The sequence below is a fragment of the Nerophis ophidion genome, linkage group LG01 (genome assembly GCF_033978795.1).
Source record: "Nerophis ophidion isolate RoL-2023_Sa linkage group LG01, RoL_Noph_v1.0, whole genome shotgun sequence".
Taxonomy (NCBI): Eukaryota; Metazoa; Chordata; class Actinopteri; order Syngnathiformes; family Syngnathidae; genus Nerophis; species Nerophis ophidion.
The window spans coordinates 90,467,695-90,485,162 of NC_084611.1; the positions used below are offsets into that span (position 1 = coordinate 90,467,695).

A 17,468-nucleotide genomic window follows, 5' to 3' on the forward strand; every position below is an offset into this window, starting at 1 on the left:
GGCTGTCGCCCAGCTCACAATGCACCCGACCTCTATGGCCCCTGCTATGGGTGGTGAGCCCATTGGAGGGGTAGACATGCAGTTACTGAAGAATAGACATTTGAATAGTTACCAAATAGAACAACGGATTGAGGAAATGTTTTTTGATAATATTATGATATACACAGATGCATCAAAAACTATAAATAGTAAAGTAGGAGCTGCTGCAGTTATCCCACAGAGAAATATAGTGTTGAATAAAAGAATTAGTGATAAACTATCTGTTTTTACGGGGGAATTGGTAGCAATTTATATGGCAGTTAACTGGATAGAGGAAAACAAAGCTAGGAAAGTAGTCGTGTGCTCGGACTCCAGCAGTGCATTGACGAGCATAAAAAACATAACATCAGAAACAAGACTAGATATAGTTTATGAAATAGTTCAGGCAATCTACAGAATAAATAAAGCGGGAGGTGTGGTAACATTTCTCTGGGTTCCTGCTCATGTAGGAGTTGAGGGAAATGAGTTAGCTGATAGATACGCAAAACAAGCAACCACTAAAACAGAAGTAAACATGGAGATGAAGCACAGTAAAGAAGAAGTGAAGAGCATAATTAAGATAGAACACAATAAAAAGTGGCAGGATAATTGGAATAAGGAAACAAAAGGTAGAGAGTTTTACAAAGTCCAGAGGAAAGTAGGTGTAATGAGAGGAGGGGGTAGAAATAGGAAGGAAGAAGACATTATGACTAGAATGAGATTAGGGCATACATATCTAAATAGTTCACTAAAATTGATAGGCAAACATACTACAGGGCTGTGTGATTTTTGCCACCAGATAGAGAATGTTGACCATGTCTTAATACAATGTAGGAAATATAATAGAGAAAGAGAAATACTGGAAAATAAGTTAGCAAAAGAAAATATTAGGTTAGAAGTGGGAGATATATTAGGATTGCATTCAGAAAACATAGGATATAAAGCAATATACACATATTTAAAAAACACTGGGTTAAGTAAAAGAATATAGAGTAGGGATCCACCTCGGTCCACACTCCATTACAGTAGGTGGCGGTAATGCACACCAGAAGGTTGCTTGCCAACCGCCATAAAAACAAAAGAAGAAGAAGAAGAAGAAGGGACTAGCGGATGTTGTTTGGCGCGTCACTTCCGCCCATTGACAGCAAGATGGCGGTGTCCCTGACGAGGACGCTTGCCGCGTTCCAGAGAGCAACATGGAGCAGTTTAAAGGTAGTTATTAAATTTGACTTTAAAGGTAGCTATCGACTTTTTGTCCCGGATTTTAAACTGCGGAGGAGACGCTTTATTAAGTTTAGTGGACCACATTAGCCAGCAAGCAATACTAACTCTGGCCGGAAGTGTAGCACAACAATTTCGTCACCCTTGGCTTGTATATTAATAACTTCATTGTTATAATAAAGAGTAAATGAGGTCATGAGTGTTTATGCAACTGCAAGAACGTATACGTAATGTACTTTCAGTTCAGTTTCAGTTTATTTTTAACATGCATGAAATGCCATCCATCTTCTCCCGCTTATCCGAGATCGGGTCGGGGGGGTAGCAGCCTAAGCAGGGAAGCCCAGACTTCCTTCTCCCCAGCCACTTAGTCCAGCTCCTCCCGGGAGATCCCGAGGCGTTCCCAGGCCAACTTGTCAGGCTTTCCCCTGACAGTTTGTTTATGTTTTAGTTTTTTCCTCTGCATTTGTCTTTGTTTCCTCTGTGTTTAGTATCTCCTGTCTTTAGTTCCTGTCTAGTGCTCTTATTTTGTCAGCTTCCTGTCTTGTTCCCTGCGGGCTGATTGGCACCTAGCCACACCTGTTGCCAATCAGCCCGCTCCTATTTGTACCTGCTTTGTCCCGTGTCAGTTGCTGGATCATTGTATTCTCGTTGTGAAGTGAAGTGAATTATATTTATATAGCGCTTTTCTCTAGTGACTCAAAGCGCTTTACATAGTGAAACCCAATATCTAAGTTAGATTTAAACCAGTGTGGGTGGCACTGGGAGCAGGTGGGTAAAGTGTCTTGCCCAAGGACACAACGGCAGTGACTAGGATGGCGGAAGTGGGAATCGAACCTGCAACCCCCGAGCTAGTGCTCTTATTTTGTCAGCTTCCTGTCTTGTTCCCTGAGGGCTGATTGGCACCTAGCCACACCTGTTGCCAATCAGCCCGCTCCTATTTGTACCTGCTCTGTCCTGTGGCAGTTGCTGGATCATTGTATTCTCGTTGTGAAGTGAAGTGAATTATATTTATATAGCGCGTTTTCTCTAGTGACTCAAAGCGCTTTACATAGTGAAACCCAATATCTAATTTTAACATTTAAACCAGTGTGGGTGGCACTGGGAGCAGGTGGGTAAAGTGTCTTGCCCAAGGACACAACGGCAGGGACTAGGATGGCGGAAGCGGGGATCAAACCTGCAACCCTCAAGTGGCTGGCACGGCCGCTCTACCAACCGAGCTATACCGCCACATGTTGCTCTTGTCGTTGCTATCGTGTCATGTCGTTCTGTTACAGCTGCTACCTGTCGTGCTACATTTTGTCCTGGTCGTCGTAGCGGTAAGCTGTTCCTGTTAGCATTAGCTATTTCCAGTTTTCCTGTTTGTTTTACACTAGCTTCCTTGCTAAAGTTCCTTTTTGTTTTTCTAGCTCCCAGTGCTAGTTCCCTTAGTTTGTTATTCCGCCCACATGCGTGCTTTTTGTTTGTTTTTGTTCTATTATTTATATTAAATCATGTCTTCGTATCCAATGCCTGCCTCCATCTCTGCAACTTGGGGTTCATCACCAACTAAATTTGACAGAATGATCCAGCAACCGACACAGGACAAAGCAGGTACAAATAGGAGCGGGCTGATTGGCAACGGGTGTGGCCAGGTGCCAATCAGCCGCAGCTGAGGAGGAACACAGCACTCAGGGAACAAGACAGGAAGCTGAGAAAATAAGAGCACTAGACAGGAGCTAAAGATAGGAGATACTAAACACAGAGGAAACAGACAAATGCAGAGGACAAACTGTCAGGGGAAAGCCTGACACAACCGGGAGAGATAACGGAATCCATCCTATTTGGGTCCCATATCAACCTGAAGAAAGTCAGTGACTTCACTATAAAAGTGGGTGACATTGTTATCACCAGGAAAGAGGAGATCACCTCCCTAGTTTCCATTCTAGAGGCTAATCTTTCCTGTGATAAAATGGCAACCAAGGTGATCAAAAAGGTCAACCAAAGAACGAGATTCCTCTACAGAATCTCCTCTCTGGTCAACAAAAGCACCTTGAAGATTCTAGTGGGAACTCTCATTCAACCCTTTTTCGATTACGCTTGCACATCCTGGTACCCCAGCACCTCCAAAACCCTCAAATATAGACTCCAAACATCCCAGAACAATTAAGTCTGCTTACTTTTAGACCTCCACCCCAGATCACACTTCATTCCAACCCACTTCTCCAAAGTGGGCTGGCTCAGGGTGGAGGACAGAGTAAAACAACTTGCAGTGAGCCTGGTCTATAAAATTCGCTACACCTCCTTGATACTGAAGTACATGTCAAACTACTTCCTTAATGTAAATGGCCGCCATAACCACAACACCAGGGGGAGCTCCACAAACCACGTTAAACCCAGATTTCGATCTAACAAAGGTCTTAACTCATTCTCTTTCTATGCCACATCAATGTGGAATGCACTCCCAACAGGTGTAGAAGTAAGTGCATCTCTATCCTTCAAAACCGCTCTAAAACAACACCTCCAGGCAACTTCAACCCTTTACTAATACCCTCCTCCATTCACATCCCATCTCCCCGGATTGTAAATAACCTTATATAATCAAATGTATTTCTAATGTATATACTTGTTCTTATGCTATGTGAACTCACTATGTTCTCTGCTGGCTGTACATATCCTACTAAGTAAGACCTACACTGTTTCAATGTCCACATTTCTCTGTTGATGCAATTGTTGATGACTGAAGTACTGATATCAACCAAAGCTCCTCATCCCACCCCCCGGATTGTAAATAATGTAAATAATTCAATGTACATACTATGATGATTAACTTGTGTGATGACTGTATTATGTTGATAGTATATATATGTACCATGAATTGATTAACGTGGACCCCGACTTAAACAAGTTGAAAAATGTATTCGGGTGTTACCATTTAGTGGTCAATTATACGGAATATGTACTGAACTGTGCAATCTACTAATAAAAGTATCAATCAATCAATCAATCAATCAATAGTCTTCCCAACGAGTCCTGGGTCTTCCCTGTGGCCTCCTACAGGTCGTACGTGCCCGATACACCTCCCTAGGGAAGCGTTCGGGTGGCTTTACTTTGAGTTCCTCCCGGATGACCGAGCTTCTCACCCTATCTCTAAGAGAGAGCCCCACCACCCGGCGGAGGAAGCTAATTTCGGCCGCTTGTTCCCGTGATCTTGTTGTTTTGGTCATAACCCAAAGCTCATGACCATAGGTGAGGATGGGAACGTAGATCGACCGGTAAATTGAGAGCTTTGCCTTCCGGCTCAGCTGCTTTTTCACCACAATGGATCAATACAGCGTCCGCATTACTGAACACGCCGCCTGTCGATCTCCCGAACCACTTTCCCCCACCCCTGAACAAGACTCCAAGGTACTTGAAGTCCTCCACTTGGGGCAGGGTGTCCTCCCCAAACCGGAGATGGCACTTCACCCTTTTCCGAGTGAGAACCATGGACTCAGACTTGGAGGTGCTGATTCCCATCCCAGTCGCCTATAGCCTATCGCCTGTCCGCCTGTCGATCTCACGATCCACCCTGTGGCCTCCTACCGGTCGGACGTGCTCCAAACACCTTCCAAGGGAGGCGTTCGGGTGGAATCCTGACCAGATGCCCGAACCACCTCATCTGGCTCCTCTCCATGTGAAGGAGCAGGGGCTTTACTTTGAGTTCCTCCTGGATGACAGAGCTTCTCACCCTATCTCTAAGGGAGAGACCCGCCACTCGGCGGAGGAAACTCATTGGGGCCGCTTGTACCCGTGATCTTGTCCTTTTGGTCATAACCCAAAGCTCATGACCATAGGTGAGGATGGGAACTTAGATCGACCGGTAAATTGAGAGCTTTGCCTTCCTGCTCAGTTCCTTTTTCACCACAATGGATCGATACAGCGTCTGCATTACTGAACACGCCGCACTGATCCGCCTGTCGATCTCCCGGACCACTTTTCCCCCACCCCTGAACAAGACTCCGAGGTACTTGAAGTCCTCCACTTGGGGCAGGGTCTCCTCCCCAAACCGGAGATGGCACTCCACCCTTTTCCGAGTGAGAACCATGGACTCAGACTTGGAGGTGCTGATTCCCATCCCAGTCGCCTATTGCCTGTCCGCCTATCGATCGCACGATCCACCCTGTGGCCTCCTACCGGTCGGACGTGTTCCAAACACCTTCCAAGGGAGGCGTTCGGGTGGCATCCTGACCAGATGCGCGAACCACCTCATCTGGCTCCTCTCCATGTGGAGGAGCAGCGGCTTTACTTTGAGTTCCTCCCGTATGACAGAGCTTCTCACCCTATCTCTAAGGGAGAGACCCGCCACCCGGCGGAGGAAACTCATTTCGGCCGCTTGTACCCGTGATCTTATCCTTTTGGTCATAACCCAAAGCTCATGACCATAGGTGAGGATGGGAAAGTAGATCGACCGGTAAATTGAGAGCTTTGCCTTCCGGCTCAGCTCCTTTTTCACCACAACGGATCGATACAGCGTCCGCGTTACTGAAGACGCCGCACCGATCCGCCTGTCCATCTCACGATCCACTCTTCCCTCACTCGTGAACAAGACTCCTAGGTACTTGAACTCCTCCACTTGGGGCAGGGTCTCCTACCCAACCCGTAGATGGCACTCCACCCTTTTCCGGGCGAGAACCATGGACTCAGACTTAGAGGTGCTGATTCCCATCCCAGTCGCCTATAACCTATCGCCTGTCGATCTCACGATCCACCCTGTGGCCTCCTACCGGTCGGACGTGGTCCAAACACCTTCCAAGGGAGGCGTTCGGGTGGCATCCTGACCAGATGCCCAAACCACATAATTTTGCTCCTCTCCATGTCGAGGAGCAGTGGCTTTACTTTGAGTTCCTCCCGGATGACAGAGCTTCTCACGTTACCTATCTCTAAGGGAGAGCCCCGCCACCCGGCGGAGGAAGCTAATTTCGGCTGTTTGTTCCCGTGATCTTGTTGTTTTGGTCATAACCCAAAGCTCATGACCATAGGTGAGGATGGGAACGTAGATCGACCGGTAGATTGAGAGCTTTGCCTTCCGGCTCAGCTGCTTTTTCACCACAACGGATCAATACAGCGTCCGCATTACTGAACATGCCGCCTGTCGATCTCCCGAACCACTTTTCCCCCACCCCTGAACAAGACTCCGAGGTACTTGAAGTCCTCCACTTGGGGCAGGGTCTCCTCCCCAAACCGGAGATGGCACTCCACCCTTTTCCAAGTGAGAACCATGAACTCAGATTTGGAGGTGCTGATTCCCATCCCAGTCGCCTATAGCCTATCACCTGTCCGCCTGTCGATCGCACGATCCACCCTGTGGCCTCCTACCGGTTGGACGTGCCCCAAACACCTTCCAAGGAAGGCGTTCGGGTGGCATCCTGACCAGATGCCCGAACCACCTCATCTGGCTCCTCTTGATGTGGAGGAGCAGCGGCTTTACTTTGAGTTCCTCCCGGATGACAGAGCTTCTCACCCTATCTCTAAGGGAGAGACCCGCCACCCGGCGAAAGAAACTCATTTGGGCCGCTTGTACCCGTGATCTTGTCCTTTTGGTCATAACCCAAAGCTCATGACCATAGGTGAGGATGGGAACGTAGATCGACCGGTAAATTGAGAGCTTTGCCTTCCTGCTCAGTTCCTTTTTCACCACAACGGATCGATACAGCGTCTGCATTACTGAACACGCCGCACCGATCCGCCTGTCGATCTCCCGAACCACTTTTCCCCCACCCCTGAACAAGACTCCGAGGTACTTGAAGTCCTCCACTTGGGGCAGGGTCTCCTCCCCAAACCGGAGATGGCACTCCACCCTTTTCCGAGTGAGAACCATGGACTCAGACTTGGAGGTGCTGATTCCCATCCCAGTCGCCTATCGCCTGTCCGCCTGTCGATCTCATGATCCACCCTGTGGCCTTTTACCGGTCGGACGTGCTCCAAACACCTTCCAAGGGAGGCGTTCGGGTGGCATCCTGACCAGATGCCCGAACCACCTCATCTGGCTCCTCTCCATGTGGAGGAGCAGCGGCTTTACTTTGAGTTCCTCCCGGATGACAGAGCTTCTCACGTTACCTATCTCTAAGGGAGAGACCCGCCACCCGGCGAAAGAAACACATTAGGGCCGCTTGTACCCGTGATCTTATCCTTTTGGTCACAACCCAAAGCTCATGACCATAGGTGAGGATGGGAACGTAGATCGACCAGTAAATTGAGAACTTTGCCTTCCGGCTCAGCTCCTTTTTCACCACAACGGATCGATACAGCGTCCGCGTTACTGAAGACGCCGCACCGATCCGCCTGTCCATCTCACGATCCACTCTTCTCTCACTCGTGAACAAGACTCCGAGGTACTTGAAGTCCTCCACTTGGGGAAAGATCTCCTCCCCAACCCGTAGATGGCACTCCACCCCTTTCCGGGCGAGAACCATGAACTCTGACTTGGAGGTGCTGAATCTCATCCCAGTGCCTTCACACTCGGCTGCAAACCGATCCAGTGAGAGCTGAAGATCTTGGCCAGATGAAGCCATCAGGACCACACCATCGTCAAAAAGCAGATACCTAATCCTGCAGCCACCAAACCAGATTGGATCATGTGTAAAATTAAAATTATGTGTTTTGTTTCCTGTCAGGCTGTGGAAACCTCAGTGGGTGTGCGGCGGCACCCTCTGCCCCTTGTCGTGTTCGTGAGGACCAAGAAGCGCTACTTCATCCCCCCAGCGGTGGGCCTGAAAGGCAGGAAAGTAAAACCGGAGACCAAGGCCCGGGCGGCCGGCATCGTGTTCCGACAGCAGTTCGTGGAGAGGCCCATCAACATCTCCTGCTCAGGTACTCGGCTGTTTCACAAGCCTCCTTTCAATCTTTGCAGCAGAACAGTGCTCCAATCTTGTCTTTCTGCTTGTTAGCGGGAACCTTTGACCCCTACATCCCTCCAGAGGGCGACGCTCGTCTGTCGTCTCTGTCCAGAGAAGGCTTGAAGCAGCGCACCGAGCAGATACGACAGAGCGCCGGCTCTCAGCTGGCGTAAGATGGCCTCAGCAGCTCCCTTCTCGGGAGTCGAACTCCCAAGATCACCTTGTCTTGTCGTCCTTTCAGGATACGCAAGGTCAAAGAGTTTGACCCTCAATTTTCCTCAAAGGGGTTTGCCGAGCGAGCCCAGGAAATCTTCATCGAAGCTCACTGCGCACTGTGCACGTAAGATGTGGAACGTCAAGGCCGGCATGACGTGCTCTTTTTCATCCACACGCTCCGACTCTTTTTCAGGAACAACAAAGAGAAACTTCACTCGCTGGTGACGGAGCGATGTTACCCCGTAAGTTCTCCGCTCACCTGCCAGCACGCCTCCGCTGCAGCTCCCATCATGCCTCTGTCCCGCCGCACAGGAGATGACCCGGGGCAACCGCTACAAGACCATCCGCTGGCGCTTTGTGGAGTCCCTGGAGGCCCCCAAGGTGGTCCACGTCCGCTGCCCAGACATGGTGACCAAGGGCAACCTGTACGGCCAGGTGACCGTGCGCATGCACTCCCGACAGGTGAGACGCGGCCAATAGCAGCAAGGACTCGCTTTTATTGTTTTATTATTTTTATCTGGCAATTTTACTTTTTATTCGAACCCTTTCACTGTATTGCTTTTGTACTGTTTTTTTTTAGCTTATGCATTGCTTATGGTCTTTGTTTGTTCTGGTTTTGTTTTTTTGCTCAATGCTTTTTAACCTGTAAATCACTTAGGTCCAATTGAAAAATTGTTGTAAACGTGCTGTATAAGGGCTTCACGGTGGCAGAGAGGTTAGTGCGTCTGCCTCACAATCCGAAGTTCCTGCAGTCCTGGGTTCAAATCCAGGCTCGGGATCTTTCTGTGTGGAGTTTGCATGTTCTCCCCGTGAATGCGTGGGTTCCCTCCGGGTACTCCGCCTTCCTCCCACTTCCAAAGACATGCACCTGGGGATAGGTTAATTGGCAACACTAAATTGGCCCTAGTGTGTGAATGTGAGTGTGAATGTTGTCTGTCTATCTGTGTTGGCCCTGCGATGAGGTGGCGACTTGTCCAGGGTGTACCCTGCCTTCCGCCCGATTGTAGCTGAGATAGGCGCCAGCGCCCCCCGCCACCCTGAAAGGGAATAAGCGGTAGAAAATGGATGGATGGATGGACGTGCTGTATAAATAAAGTTGTCTTGCCTTGCCAAAGAGGACATGGTGCAAGCAATCAGCTGCTCCTGTTGTGACTGGCAGCAGATGAGGACAGACTGATGCAGTCTTCTTTCATTGTCAATTATCCACTCAACGGATTAAATAACTCAATAGAAAGATGTAAAGACTTAAGTCAACACAAGCGCTTATTATTGCTAGACAGCATGAGGCGCACCCTGAACTCCTTTGTAAAAATGTGTATTTCTACACTTGTTGTTTGTTCTATTTTATTTTATGCTTGAATCTACCATGTTCACGTTGGTTAAGTTTGTAGTTATGTTACCTTTAATTCGGCGATGCCAGTAGAATTTGGTGCTACATATTGACGGGTTGGCGACTAAAACAGGACTGCCTCAAAAGGGTTGTAGTTGAGGTGAAACGTGTCCTTCTGCAGACTCTGGCCATCTACGACCGCTTTGGAAGGTTGATGTTGGGCGACGAGGAGCAGCCCAAGGACGTCTTGGAGTATTTGGTCCTCGAGCGACACCTAGTCAACCCCTACGGCCTATGGCGGCTCCATGGAAAGATTGTGCCGTCCTGGGCCCCCGCCAAGGACCCCATCATCAAGGTGAGTAATGATGTGTACACTAAATCAGGAAGGCCTTTTCGTTTTAATTTTCTACACAAAGATAAAAACAATCCAATATGCATATATGTTATACATAGTTAGAGAAAAGCAGGACAGCTTTGTGTTATTTGTTTTCTGACTAAAATGTTCATTTTTTATTTATCTCCTTCATTGATGTGCATCTTGGATCAATTAACAATTAAACCTCAGCAACTAAACACACATTTACACACCAATGCCTGAGAAGGAACAGGATGAAGAAAATCTTATATTTTCCTGCCCCCTTCAACATAATATGCAGTCTTACTTAATGGATAGCATCCAAACCAAACAAATACACCCAAATATAATGAAAACAAACAAAAAACACAATTGCAAAACTTCATGAAGTACAAACCGAACAAAAGACAATAATATACACCTCATGGGATGATACGAAACAAATACAAAATCAGACAAAATAAAGAAGTAAAATAATAAATGTAAAGCAAAATGTAAACACGTATGGCTGTCCATATCTTATTGTTCTGTCTTTATATATTTTTATTCAATTGGAATATATTTCTACAGTCTTATCTCATTGTAAAGATAATTCCGTAGTTGAACTCCCACCACTGATGCACACATTTGTTTTAAAGTTGTCCTTTAATACTGATGTTTGACATGACCTTTTCTTCTATGCTCTTCATTCTCAGAAGTGGTGACAAACATTTTTTGTTAATTTGTTGGTAATGTTTTACTTTCAGCCTTAAACATAACACATAATGTCTAACTTTACTAGCTCCTGCAGTTTCAATAAAGCAGATTTAACAAATAATATGTTAGTGTGTTCTAGATAATGTGCTTTATGAATAATCCTTATAGCTCTTTTTTGTAGTTGATACAATGCCTTTATGTTCCTCTTATGTGTTCCCCTACACTTCCACACAGTAGCTGATATATGGCAATATAAGTGCACAATACAATATACACATTGCCCTGTAATCTATCACATATTTTACCTTATTAGGGTATGCAGGCCCATGGGCCAAGGACCCTATTGAAACTGCTGTGTTTTATTATTATTCCGCACCTACGCGCTGTAATTTGACCCCCTTAACATGCTTCAAAACTCACCAAATTTGACACACACGTCGGTATAGCAAACCTTCCCAACATATTAAGCAACCAATCCCCCATAATGAAAATTGGGCTCTAGCGCCCCTTAAGAAAAAATTACAGACAAAACTGCATGTAACTTCTGTTAGGAATGTCATAGTCACATGAAACAAAAACTCCTATGTAGGTCTGACTTAGACCCAATTTTCATACACTCACTTCTTTCAGAAAAAATCTACAGGAAGTTGGCAAAAACCCCTTCAAAATAAAATTTCCGCCAAAAAATGCAATTTTTGCCTCTTTGCGCTGTAATTGGACCCCTTTTAAAATGCTTCAAAAGTCGCCAAACTTGGCGCACACATAAGGACTGGCAAATATTGCGATTTAATGAAAAAAACCAACCCTCAAAACTCAAAATTGCGCTCTAGCGCTATTTTTGAATAAAACACTGAAAAAACTGCTCCTAGGAAGAAAACACAGACAAAATTGCTTGTCACTTCCGGTAAGAATGTCGGAGAGACATGAAACAAAAATCTCTATGTAGGTCTCGCTTAGACCTACATTTCATAGATTGACAACCCCCAACAAAAATCAACAGGAAGTTCGCAATCCCCCCTTCAAAACAAAAGTTTTGTAAAAACCGGTCACCTTTCTTCAAACATTATCTCCTCTGAGTGCGTTTGTTGTTTTGGCTTCAAACTCGCACAGGAAAGAGAGTGAACCCTTCTGATTAAAAGTATAGAACAGAGTTTTGATAAGATCTCAGGTTTTGATTTTACGCGCCTTCAAAGAACCCTTGTGCAAAGTCTCCTAAAAAATGTAATTTTTGCCTCTTTGAACTGTTATTTGACCCCCTTAAAATGCTTCTAAACTCACCAAACTTGACACACACATCAGGTCTGGCAAAAATTGCGATCTGATGAAAAAACCTAACCTCAAAACTCAAAATTGCGCTCTACCGCCCCCCTAGGAATACAACACGGACAAACTGCTCCTAGGAAGAAAACACAGACAAAACTGCTTGTAACTTCCGGTAGGAATGTCAGAGAGACATGAAACAAAAACCACTATGTAGGTCTCACTTAGACCTACATTTTAATAATTAACATACTTTAGCAAAAATCAACAGGAATTTTGATATTTTCACTTCAATACAACAACTGCATTACTTTCACAATGCATTAGATTCTCAAAATAGTGGCTCCAAGGCCTCTTCTAACGCTTATCCGGCCGTGGGTCTCGGGGGCAGCAGCCAAAGGCGGACACGACCAACGCTGCTTGCAGCTTTAATTTTAATATAAAAATACTTTTAGACATCTTTTTCCGTACATGTGCAATATGAGATTTACACTTCAGAGGATTCATCTGGTTCAGGGGTTCAAGGTAGTGCCAACTTAATGGAATGCTAACGTGAGTGATTCCGACTATTGTGACTGGTGGTGGTCGATCCACAGTTCGGGTTCTGCCACACAATACCTTAATGTTAATGAGAGGAAATTCCACTTGGTTTTGACTGTGGGATTGTTATTCTCACTAAAAAAGGGCAAAAATATCTTTCTACAGGCACATTCTCCTACCGTTGGGTTATAAACGTTTGTTGGTTTTGGCACCAACCACTAGACTAGATCCGACCAATCTAAATTTAAGACTAGATCTGACCGATCTCAGTCTGAGTATGAACTGATGAAGGATGAAACGTCTTCAAAGACAAATCAAAGGGTCCTGTTGCGATCAATTGAATACCCTGAGGATAGCTGGATCAATGAGAACGTCCATAAAGATAAATTTGTTATATTACTCTTGATTCTCATGGTGTTAACTTACAGTTGAACAGGTCTAAGTCCTTGCCAAATGATATGAAGGCATGTGTTAATCACAAAGATTGTTTATTGAACTCATAAACAGGCTCATACAACAACAAGCAAGAACAAGGTTTAGGTCAGACTGATCACAAAAATAATGCCAATATTGTATAGATATTTTATTATTATTTGCCATTTGGCACCACTTTTGACATTTTTGTTTTTAAGAAAATGACTTGTGCACTAAACTTGGTCTGATTGTTTGAGGGTGTCATGTGATCTGTGTGAAGTTGCCATTTATTTGTGCCGTTACAGTTTTTAAGTTGTTCTAAAATATATTTTAGAACAACTTAAAAACTACGCCGGATAGTCGAACCTCGGATTCAGGAGGAACAGTGTGGTTTTCGTCCTGGTCGTGGAACTGTGGACCAGCTCTATACTCTGGGCAGGGTTCTTGAGGGTGCATGGGAGTTTGCCCAACCAGTCTACATGTGCTTTGTGGACTTGGAGAAGGCATTCGACCGTGTCCCTCGGGAAGTCCTGTGGGGAGTGCTCAGAGAGTATGGGGTGTCGGACTGTCTTATTGTGGCGGTCCGCTCCCTGTATGATCAGTGTCAGAACTTGGTCTGCATTGCCGGCAGTAAGTCGAACACATTTCCAGTGAGGGTTGGACTCCGCCAAGGCTGTCCTTTGTCACCGATTCTGTTCATAACTTTTATGGACAGAATTTCTAGACGCAGTCAAGGCGTTGAGGGGTTCCGGTTTGGTGGCCGCAGGATTAGGTCTCTGCTTTTTGCAGATGATGTAGTCCTGATGGCTTCATCTGACCAGGATCTTCAGCTCTCACTGGATCGGTTCGCAGCCGAGTGTGAAGCGACCGGAATGGCAATCAGCACCTCCGAGTCCATGCTTCTTGCCCGGAAAAGGGTGGAGTGCCATCTCCAAGTTGGGGAGGAGACCCTGCCCCAAGTGAAGGAGTTCAAGTACCTAGGAGTCTTGTTCACGAGTGAGGGAAGAGTGGGTCGCGAGATCGACAGGCGGATCGGTGCGGCGTCTTCAGTAATGCGGACGCTGTATCGATCCGTTGTGGTGAAGAAGGAGCTGAGCCGGAAGGCAAAGCTCTCAATTTACCGGTCGATCTACGTTCCCATCCTCACCTATGGTCATGAGCTTTGGGTCATGACCGAAAGGATAAGATCACGGGTACAAGCGGCCTAAATGAGTTTCCTCCGCCGTGTGGCGGGTCTCTCCCTTAGAGATAGGGTGAGAAGCTCTGCCATCCGGGAGGAACTCAAAGTAAAGCCGCTGCTCCTCCACATCGAGAGGAGCCAGATGAGATGGTTTGGGCATCTGGTCAGGATGCCACCCGAACGCCTCCAACCAGTAGGAGGCCACGGGGAAGACCCAGGACACGTTGGGAAGACTATGTCTCCCGGCTAGCCTGGGAACGCCTCGGGATCCCCCGGGAAGAGCTAGACGAAGTGGCTGGGGAGAGGGAAATCTGGGTTTCCCTTTTTAGGTTGTTGCCCCCGCAACCCGACCTCGGATAAGCGGAAGAAGATGGATGGATGGATGGATGGATGGATAAAATACATTTTCTGGCGAGTAATGTCTTCCAGCCCCTCCACCTAGTTCAAATCTCCCCAAACTTGTCCCAAACATCCTACGTTTGTGTTGCAAACAACTTCTGTCGAACTGTTATAGTTTTTATGTCATAAATGTTTTATTATTATTATGCGGTTCGCTCCCTGTACGATCAGTATCAGAGCTTGGTAACTCAGTAAGTCGGACACGTTTCTAGTGAGGGTTGGACTCCGCCAAGGCTGTCCTTTGTCACTGATTCTGTTCATAACTTTAATGGACAGAATTTCTAGGCGCAGTCAAGGTGTTGAGGGGTTCCGGTTTGGTGACCGCAGGATTAGGTCTCTGCTTTTTGCAGACGATGTGGTCCTAATGGCTTCATCTGACCGGGATCTTCAGCTCTCACTGGATCGGTTCGCAGCCGAGTGTGAAGCGACCGGAATGAGAATCAGCACCTCCAAGTCCGAGTCCATGGTTCTCGCCCGGAAAAGGGTGGAGTGCCATCTCCGAGTTGGGGAGGAGACCCTGCCCCAAGTGGAGGAGTTAAAGTACCTAGGAGTCTTGTTCAGGGGCGGGGGAAGAGTGGATCGTGAGATCGACAGGCGGATCGGTGCGGCGTCTTTAGTAATGCGGACGTTATACCGATCCGTTGTGGTGAAGAAGGAGCTGAGCCGGAAGGCAAAGCTCTTAATTTACCGGTTGATCTACGTTCCCATCCTCACCTATGGTCATGAGCTTTGGGTTATGACTGAAAGGACAAGATCACAGGTACAAGCGGCCCAACCTCTGCCGGGTGGCAGGGCTCTCCCTTAGAGGTAAGGTGACAAGCTCTGCCATCCGGGAGGAACTCACAGTAAAGCAAGCCGCTTCTCCCCCAAATGAGAGAAGCCAGATGAGGTGGTTCGGGCATCTATTCAGGACAGGATGCCACCCTAGGGAGGTGTTCAGGTGTCTCCTGGCTGGCCTGGCAACGCCTCGGGATCCCCCGAGAAGAGCTAGACGAAGTGGCTGGGGAGAGGGGAGTCTGGGCTACCATGTTTAGGCTGCTGCCCCCGCGACCCTACCCCGGATAAGCAGAAGAAGATGGATGGATGTTTTATTATTCATATTCAGCTCCATAATACTAACACTATAATAGTTACAAAAAATATTTTTGCAGCAAGTTTGGGGGTATTTTGACAAGGTGTGGGGAATGGTAATTCTGATGTTAAAACATTAATACAATAAAAACTGTAATAATTAGACAAAACATTTGCAGCATGAACAAATGGGAATTCTATTTTAGTATTTTCAATGACAAAGGAGGAACAACTTCACACAGGTCGTCATGTGACATTCATACAACCGTTACTGCCACAAGTGGTGGAAATGTACAAACCCCGTTTCCATATGAGTTGGGAAATTGTGTTAGATGTAAATATAAACAGAATACAATGATTTGCAAATAATTTTCAACCCATATTCAATCGAATGCACTACAAAGACAAGATATTTGATGTTCAAACTCATAAACTTTTTTTTTTGCAAATAATAATTAACTTAGAATTTCATGGCTGCAACACTTGCCAAAGTAGTTGGGAAAGGGCATGTTCACCACTGTGTTACATCGCCTTTTCTTTTAACAACACTCAAACGTTTGGGAACCGAGGAAACTAATTGTTGAAGCTTTGAAAGTTGTCAGACCGCAGAACACTTTTCCACATTGCATCAGCCCATCTTAGATGATCTCGGGCGTTTCTGGATGTTGTTGATAAATGGCTTTCGCTTTGAATAGTTGAGCTTTAAATTGCACTTGCAGATGTAGCGACCAAATGTGTTTAGTGACAGTGGTTTTCTGGAGTGATTTCTCCGGAATCTCTGAACCTTTTGAGGATATTATGGAGCGTAGATGTTGAAATCCCTAAATTTCTTGCAATTGCACTTTGAGAAAAGTTGTTCTTAAACTGTTTGACTATTTGCTCACGCAGTTGTGGACAAAGGGGTGTACCTCGCCCCAACCTTTCTTGTGAAAGACTGAGCAGTTTTTGGGAAGCTGTTTTTACACCCAATCATGGCACCCACCTGTTCCCAATTAACCTGCACACCTGTGGGATGTTCCAAATAAGTGTTTGATGAGCATTCCCCAACTTTATCAGTATTTATTGCCACCTTTCCCAACTTCTTTGCCACTTGTTGCTGGCATCAAATTCTAAAGTTAATGATTATTTGCAACAAAAAAAATGTTTACCAGTTTGAGCATCAAATATGTTGTCTTTGTAGCATATTCAACTGAATATGGGTTGAAAATTATTAGCAAATTATTGTATTCTGTTTATATTTACATCTAACACAATTTCCCAACTTATAAGGAAACGGGGTTTGTACATTAGAGGTGAGCACCACAGCTGAGGAACAGATTATGTTTGGTGGTCCAACAATGATTCGGGTTCAGAAACACTGGTTTAAAGCGTGTCTTCCATTATTCTTTCAGACCGTAGCGCTCCCGGGCCCAAACCTAAAACCTGGAGAAGAATTTGATGCCCTTGCCTATCAAGTTCCCAAAGTGGAGGCAGTGCAGTGGTCCAAATGAGCCACCAGAGGGCGCTGCTTCAACTGACAGTAGGACATGTTCAAGTGTCTGGTTTTAAAAAATGAGCAATGTTTTCGTCAATCTGCAACAATTCATCTCTGGACAGAAAATGATAATAAACAATTGGTCACAAATGCTAAGCTTTATTTTTCTCACGAGTGTCCTGCATTGCTGTCTTTGGGAAGTACAAAAATACAACGATCAAATAACTAATCAGAAGATTCTGTCATAGTGTTTGAAAAGATGTCTTATGTCCAACATTTATAAGTTTTATTTGCCAAGACAGACATGCCATTGACAATAATCATCTGTACGCTGATAAATGTTTATTAAAATGATAGCAAATGAAAAGTTATCTACAATCGAATTAACTTTTTATTAAATAATGCTCTTCACCTTTTTAAAGAGTTCTTAATGTTGTTTA

The 17,468-nt window shown here is 45.8% G+C and overlaps 1 protein-coding gene across 1 annotated transcript; it reads left to right on the plus strand.

Annotated features, from left to right (window-relative positions):
* The first annotated feature begins 1,127 nt into the window (after nucleotides 1-1,127).
* On the plus strand, nucleotides 1,128-17,178 carry mrpl45 (mitochondrial ribosomal protein L45). Its single transcript, XM_061915678.1, has 8 exons — nucleotides 1,128-1,230; nucleotides 7,872-8,067; nucleotides 8,145-8,262; nucleotides 8,335-8,433; nucleotides 8,503-8,551; nucleotides 8,622-8,771; nucleotides 9,821-9,994; nucleotides 16,946-17,178. The coding sequence occupies exons 1-8, from the start codon at nucleotides 1,129-1,131 to the stop codon at nucleotides 17,042-17,044; spliced, it is 987 nt and encodes a 328-aa protein (XP_061771662.1). The 5' UTR covers nucleotide 1,128; the 3' UTR covers nucleotides 17,045-17,178.
* Nucleotides 17,179-17,468: the final 290 nt, after the last annotated feature.

Coding starts and splice junctions, on each gene's coding strand:
- mrpl45 (XM_061915678.1), top strand. CDS start 1,129: ATGTTGTTTGGCGCGTCACTTCCGCCCATTGACAGCAAGATGGCGGTG. Junction 1,231..7,871: donor CAACATGGAGCAGTTTAAAG/GTAGTTATTAAA, acceptor GTTTCCTGTCAG/GCTGTGGAAACCTCAGTGGG. Junction 8,434..8,502: donor GCTCACTGCGCACTGTGCAC/GTAAGATGTGGA, acceptor ACTCTTTTTCAG/GAACAACAAAGAGAAACTTC.